We start from the raw sequence: 7270 nt of genomic DNA, 5'->3' as shown, positions 1-7270 counted from the left end.
TCGACAGAGACCTTATTCTGCTCAACAGAAGCCCAGCCTTCTGGCTCAGTCTCCCTTGCTCTGTCCATGCGCACCCTATTCTGAGAGGGAAGGACGCTTATATACTAGTCTGCCCTTGCCTGTACTACAGGGCTCTTGATCCTGTGCCCTTAACGACAGCATTCTGGGATCTTCCCACCCCACCGCTAACTCCCCGGGACTACTTCCTCTTGTCTGGCTTCAGCATGTTTCTGAGCCTGTGCTCACAACCACCTCCCCAGAATGCAGCCTTCTGGACCCCTTAGACTTAAAGGGCCAGTACATCCCATTACAGTCCAACCTTGCTATCCTCTCACTCCCAGTACCACTTCTTCTCCCTCCCAACCGGCTGGTGTTACCCCATGCACAGGTAGCCTCTCTTTCAACCAACACAAGAGCTTCAGTATGTCAGCCAGCCTTACAACCATACATCTAGCACAGCATAACTCCTAACTCCTCAGTGCGAATAGGACCAGGCTTTCAGAGGTCCTGAGGCCATCTAATAATGTAACAAGAAGAGAAGGTACCCTAGTGCTGTGATAATTGGTGTTTATGGGCAAGTACAGAATACTGTACAAGGATACATAGAGACATTTGTGTACTGTATAAAAACCTTTATAAAAACAATTCAGCGGTACGTATTAGTGCTTAGAGTGCTGGCATCATCCAGGCTGCCAGCCGAATGAATGCTCAGGAAGATATAACTCTATAAGGCTGCAATGTCCAAAGGGATTAACCCAATCAAAGAAGTGCATGAGGCACCACTCAAGCATGGGTAGATGTAAACTAGCAGATAAAAAAAGAAGAAAGAACAGAAGCTGTAGCTGCCAAAGATAAAGACAGGAAATAAATAAGCTTATCTCCTGTTCAGTCTAATCCCAAGCATCCATTCTTCACAGTAACAGTAAAAGGCAATCTGTGTGCTTCCCTGGGTAGCAGATATGGAATGTGATTCACGTTCTCTGAGTCAGACTTTGGAGCCTAGGTTTTTGCTTGACTTTTCTGCCAGCTTCTCCTTCTCTGGGATTGTCTTTGGCTCTGTGGCATTCGTGGTTTCCCTCTCTTGTCGTCTGAGAATGATGAACACAGCCACGAAGCACAGAAAAGCTCCCACTTCAAAGAAAAACTGGAGCCCAAGGAACCTAAGGTACAGAAACACAAAAGGACAAGGTAATAAGGTAAGGTGCAAAGTTTCAGGGAACAGCATCTATCAACCACCAAGCCTCAGGACATGCATCAAATGAGCGTGGAGTTTATGTCAAGAGCTTTTTCAGTCAGTCAATTAACAGGGAAAGTGGGTATCACCCATCAATGGGAAGGAAATCTCCATGTGTCAGGGCCAAAAGAAAATGTTGGCTGAATATTGACCTCAGTAATAGCTTTACTGGTGGAAAGCTTTAGAAAATAAAATGGAACATGCCGCCGCACCCAGGCTGAATAACACTTGCTCATGCCAGCAGCAAATCCCACTCAATGTAAGCAACCAGGTAGAAGTGCCTTCCAGCCTCCTCATGATTCTCCTCAGCCGAGCAGTGCCACTTCAGTCACTGGTCGAGAGGTCCGGGATGATTTCCCTGCATCTGGTGGAGCCATTCCATCTCTGGATGCTGTTATATTATCCCTGACAGAGAGGGGGGATCTCCAGGGGCTCATACACATTCTACTGAGGAACTTGTTTTTTACCAGAGGATTGCACCATGTGTGAGGTCATTTCAACAAACTGTCCTCTGGAGAATACCCTTGAACCCCATGAGAACCCTTTGCTCCACTTCAAGCTGAGCATGGTGCTCCACACTTACAGTGTTTTTCAGGTAGTAAGTACAAAGCTTTGCAGCAAGCACAGCTGACTAGAAATCTGTCTGCTGGACAGTGCTACCTCCTGGCATTTGGAGAAAGTGTCTTTATTTAAATGGGGAAACAAATTACCGATGTCCTAGCCCTTTACCCCATATCTCTGCCGGTACATGTACCTCACTGAACATGGGGTTATGGCAGGAAAAGTGGGGATGTTTCTATGAGAGCTCTTTAATAAGCTATTAACTGCACATCACTGTAACAGAGTAGGAAGTCTGCCTAGCAAATCTCATGATGCCACTTTCCAGTCTATCCATGCATCCATCCCGTGTTCATCACCTTGTTTTCCAAGCAGATTCCTCCATTTTCTTTTAAAGATGCCACCAGTGTACGATAAAAAGTGTGGCCTGGTCTACACTTAAAAGCTTCAAAAACAATGAGGAGTCCAGTGGCACCTTAAAGACTAACAGATTTATTTGGGCATATGTGGGTAAAAAAACCCCACTTCTTCCGATGCATGGACTGAAAATTACAGATACAGGCATAAATATATATTGGCACATGAAGAGAAGGGAGTTACCTTACAAGTGGAGAACCAATGTAGAAGGCCAATTTGATCAGGGTGGATGTGGTCCACTCCCAATAATTGATGAGGAGGTGTCAGGTTGACATAGCAACGGTGTTCAGGGGTGTGTGAAAAATGCATACGCCTAAGCGCCATAGCTACCTAGGGAGGTGGTGGAATCTCCTTCCTTAGAAGTTTTTAAGGTCAGGCTTGACAAAGCCCTGCCTGGGATGATTTAATTGGGGATTGGTCCTGCTTTGAGCAGGGGGTTGGACTAGATGACCTCCTGAGGTCCCTTCCAACCCTGATATTCTATGATTCTATACACCGACCTAAACCCCCAGTGTAGATATGGGTAGATCAATGGAAGAATGCGTCTGTTGCCTAGTTACCACCGCTTGGGGAGGTGGAGTTACTACTGTGATGGGAAAAACCCTTCCGTTGCTGTAGTGTGTACCTACGCTTCAGGATTATGGCATAGCTGTGGTGCTGTAGCTATGCCCCTGTAGCCCCTGTAATGTAGACAACCCCTCAGGACAGGCAGTGTCTGATGGAGCCTCACAGGGGCCATACCTTTGTCTGAAGAGATCATTGTCATAATATCTGCAAGCTGCGTTCTTCTTGCACTTCTTTTCCCACAGGATGCAGGTTGTGTCAATGGCACTGCCATAAAGCACCGGTCCTGGCATCCAGGCTGGAAAACAAGCACAGGGCACTTGGTTTGTCAAATGAGACGCATTGCTTTCTGTTAGGGCAGACCCCATCCTACCATTTTTCAAAACCACATTAAACTGATTTCAGAATGGCTGGTGGCCCGGCTGGTGTCTTCTTGGCATAGGCGAAACATAGGGGGGCATGCGGGTCAAGTGTCCCCCCCCCGCCCCTGATTTCTGCTTGGCTTGCCTGGGATGTTGCCCCCTGGCATGTTAAGCCCCTGTCCCTGGCAGCTGGGCCCGGGTGGGGAGTGGAAGGGGTGAATGGAGCTGCTTCTCATGCCGGCTGAGGGTGGCCACTCCAGGTCGCTGCTCTGTGCAGCACAGCGGCTGCCTGTGAGAACCCTGCTGGGGGGCAGGGGGTGTCCAGCCCCCTCTGCTCCCTGCCCAGGGTCCACTGCTGGGGACAGGGGCCGAGTGAACTGGAGCTCCCCCTCCCCCACCACGGCAAGTTTCTGGCTCGCTTGCCCCCTGACCCCGGCAATTGGGCCTGGGCGGGGAGTAGCTGGGATCTCCCTCAGGCAGCTGCCGTGCTGCACAGAGGCAGCGACGTGGAGCAGCCGCCATGAGCTGGCATGAGAAGTGGCATGAGAAGTGGCTCTGTCCCACCCCCTCCATTTCCTGCCCAGGCCTGGCTGCCAGGGAGAGTGGGTGAGCGAGCTGGAAATGTGCTGCGGGAAGGCACAATGTGAGAAGGACAGAGCCCTGCCCCCGTCACTCCTGGCAGGTAACTCTGGTGAAGTGGGGAGAGCGCGGCTGTCCTGGGCTGGGCACAAGGCAGGTGATCACTGGAGAAGGTGCCGGGAACAGGTTCCCTGGCCTCTGTTCAGCCAGAGGTAGGGTCATTGCCTATGCCTCCCCTGCTGAGGTGTTCACAAGCTCCAGGGAGACACTGGTGCTGTGATCTCCCTGGGCCTCCAGCCAGGCCCAGAGGCATGTGGTACCCACTCCTGTGGCCCTAGCCACCCAGGAGCTGTTGGGATTGGCTGCCTTGGCCCAGGGAGGTGGTGCTGGAAGTTCCTCCCAGAGGCAACATGTGGGACGGTCAAGTGTCCACCCCCCTTTACATTGTGCCCTCCCAGTATCACGAGCCACAAGTTGTCTGTGGGCCAGACACTAGAAAAGGCCTTAACCAGTTAGAAGAAACATCCTCCAGCACCTTGGAGTGGCTGTTCACATACTTTCTGTCTAAAAGTTACTATAGTTGAGAATGGAATGAGACATCAAGGTCCCAAACCTGCATTTCTACCAGGCTAGACTTAATTCCGTCTGGTCTGTCATTGCAGAATGGCCACGCTTTGCAACATAGCTACAACCACAATATTATAGGCAGCTACAGGCTTGTTAAATACTGCTTTAAGGAACAATCCTGCATTGGCTGGGGTTAAGCCAGATGTGATGGGCTTTTTATGTCATTTTTATATAAGGGACATTCACACAATCCAGGTATTATTGCAATTGTAGGCTCACTTCTTCCTGTCCATACTGTATTGTGTGAAAATGTGCATTGTTAGGACTTCTGGGACATATACCAGTGTTCTCCAGGTAAAAATTCATGACTGCAATAAGAAAAACAATTATTTGAATTGAATGCCCTGGGAAGCTAATATGAGGGGGCAAGAAGTCCAGGATAGCTAGCTATATTTTAAATACGCCTTATTGAGGTGCAGGAACAAACCATCCCGCTGTGCAGAAAGAACAGCAAATATTGCAGGAGACCAGCTTGGCTTAACAGTGAAATCTTCGGTGAGCTTAAACTCAAAAAGGAAGCTTACAAGAAGTGGAAATTTGGACAGATGACTAGGGAGGAGTATAACAATATTGCTCGATCATGCAGGGGTGTAATCAGGCACAACTGGAGTTGCAGCTAGCAAGGGTTGTAAAGGGTAACAAGAAGATACAGATATGTTAGCAACAATAAGATGATCAGGGAAAGTGTGAGACCCTTACTGAATGGGGGAGGCAACCTAGAGACAGATGATGTGGAAAAAGTTGAAGTACTCAATGCTTTTTTTGCCTTGGTCTTCACAGACAAGGTCAGCTCCCAGACTGCTGCACTGGGCAAACAGTATGGGGAGAAGGTGAGCAGCCCTCAGTGGTGAAAGAACAGGCTAAGGACTATTTAGAAAAGCTGGACATGCACAAGTCCATGGGTCCAGATCTAATGCATCCAAGGGTGCTGAGGGAGTTGGCTGATGTGATTGCAGAGCCATTGGCCATTATCTTTGAAAACTTGTGGCGACTGGGGGAGGTCCCGGACGATTGGAAATAGGCAAATATAGTGCCCATCTTTAAAAAAGGGAAGAAAGATAACCCGGGGAACTACAGACCGGTCAGCCTCACTTCCGTCCTTGGCAAAATCATGGAGCAGGTCCTCAAGGAATCCATTTTGAAGCACTTGGAGGAGAGGAAGGTGATCATGAACAGTCAACATGGATTCACCAAGGGCAAGTCATGCCTGACCAACCTGATTGCCTTCTATGATGAGATAACTGGCTCTGTGGATATGGGGAAAGTGGATGTGACTTTAGCAAAGCTTTTAATACGATCTCCCACAGTATTCTTGCCAGCAAGTTAAAGAAGTATGGATTGGAAAAATGGCCTATAAGGTGGATAGAAAGCTGGCTAGATTGTTGGACTCAACAGGTAGTGATCAACAGCTCGATATCTAGTTGGCAGCCAGTATCAAGCGGAGTGCCCCAGGGGTCAGTCCCAGGGCCGGTTTTGTTCAACATCTTCGTAAACGATTTGGATGATGGGATGGATGTTCAGCAAGTTTTCAGATGACAGTAAGATGGGGGGAGAGGTAGATATGCTGGAGGGTAGGTATAGGGTCCAGAGTGACCCAGACAAATTGGAGGATTGGGCCAAAAGAAATTTGATGAGGTTCAACAAGGACAAGTGCAGAGTCCTGCACTTAGGATGGAAGAATCCCATGCACCGCTACAGTCTGGGGACCGAATGGCTAGGCAGCAGTTCTGCAAAAAAGGACCTGGGGATTACAGTGGATGAGAAGCTGGATATGAGTCAGCAGTGTGTCCTTGTTGCCAAGAAGGCTAACTGCATATTGGACTGCATTAGTAGGAGCATTGCCAGCAGATTGAGGCAAGTGATTATTCCCCTCTATTCGGCACTGGTGAGGCCAAATCTGGAGTACTGCGTTCAGTTTTGGGCCCCCCACTACAGAAAGGATGTGGACAAATTGGAGAGAGTCCAGCAGAGGACAACTAAAATGATTACGGGGCTGGGGCATAGGTCTTATGAGGAGAGGCTGAGGTAACTCAGTTTATTTAGTCTGCAGAAGAGAAGAGTGAGGGGAGTTTTGATAGCAGTCTTCAACTACTTGAAGGGGAGTTCCAGAGAGGCTGGAGCTCGGCTGTTCTCAGTGGTAGCAGATGAGAGAACAAGGAGCAATGGACTCAAGTTGCAGTGGGGGAGGTTTAGGTTGCCTTACCTGAGAAAAATGTGACCCCAACTGAATCAACAATACCCTTCTTTTGTAGCACCTGAGTATTTCTATTGATGTCCCATCTGATACATGTGAATACAAAATATCTTATGACTTTTCAATGCTACATAACAACAAATTTTAATTTACCAAAAACTCTCAGCAGCAGGAACTGTATCCCAATAGCAAATGACTTATCTTCAGGCTGAACACTCCTGAAAAGCAAAAACAAAAGAGGAATTAGTACATCCCTCTACACAGAAATAGGAACAAATATGGCCCTTTGTTACATCCATGCAAATCTTGTATGTGCGTAACTAAGGGCAGACTGCGCCATCAGATATATCACAGCCATGATGTTTTGGTTAGTTCTTATAATCTCTCCATTCTTTTATATTATTTACTGTAACATGTTTTCAAAGGTTAATGTTATTTCCTTGTATTCATTTGTTTAACATATTCTGTAATAGCAGAGGACAAGGCTAGGATTTTGGGCATCTCCTGACGTATCAGTTGGCCAAATATTTAGATGTTCATTTTGGCACCTAGCATGTATTTGGTGCTCAAATGTAATGACAATAAAAAAATCCATTCCCAGAGAGTTGGTTTACAGTCAAGCTGGAAGGGCATAAGTGGGGTACCACATGGATCAGTTCTGGGTCTGATTCTGTTCAATAACTTCATCAATGATTTAGATGGTGGCCTAGAGTTTGCGGATGATACCAAGCTGGG

At 47.8% G+C, this 7270-nt stretch overlaps 1 protein-coding gene across 3 annotated transcripts in view; it reads right to left on the bottom strand.

Annotated features, from left to right (window-relative positions):
• Nucleotides 1–560: 560 nt before the first annotated feature.
• The window catches only part of SLCO2B1 (solute carrier organic anion transporter family member 2B1), a 109974-nt gene continuing 103264 nt past the window's right edge, over nucleotides 561–7270 (bottom strand). For 2 of the 3 annotated variants that reach the window (XM_073333933.1, XM_073333923.1), the window contains 3 exons: nucleotides 6689–6753; nucleotides 2951–3071; nucleotides 561–1160 (listed from right to left, as the gene is read on the bottom strand). In XM_073333933.1, the coding sequence (XP_073190034.1) occupies nucleotides 986–1160; nucleotides 2951–3071; nucleotides 6689–6753 (361 nt within the window). In that variant the 3' untranslated portion in view covers nucleotides 561–985. The remainder of the gene's footprint in view (nucleotides 1161–2950; nucleotides 3072–6688; nucleotides 6754–7270) is intronic. The other variant, XM_073333943.1, reaches the window with a different exon arrangement.

Source organism: Lepidochelys kempii, chromosome 1 (assembly GCF_965140265.1).
Source record: "Lepidochelys kempii isolate rLepKem1 chromosome 1, rLepKem1.hap2, whole genome shotgun sequence".
Lineage (NCBI taxonomy): Eukaryota > Metazoa > Chordata > Testudines > Cheloniidae > Lepidochelys > Lepidochelys kempii.
This window is presented reverse-complemented; position numbering and strand designations above follow the sequence as displayed.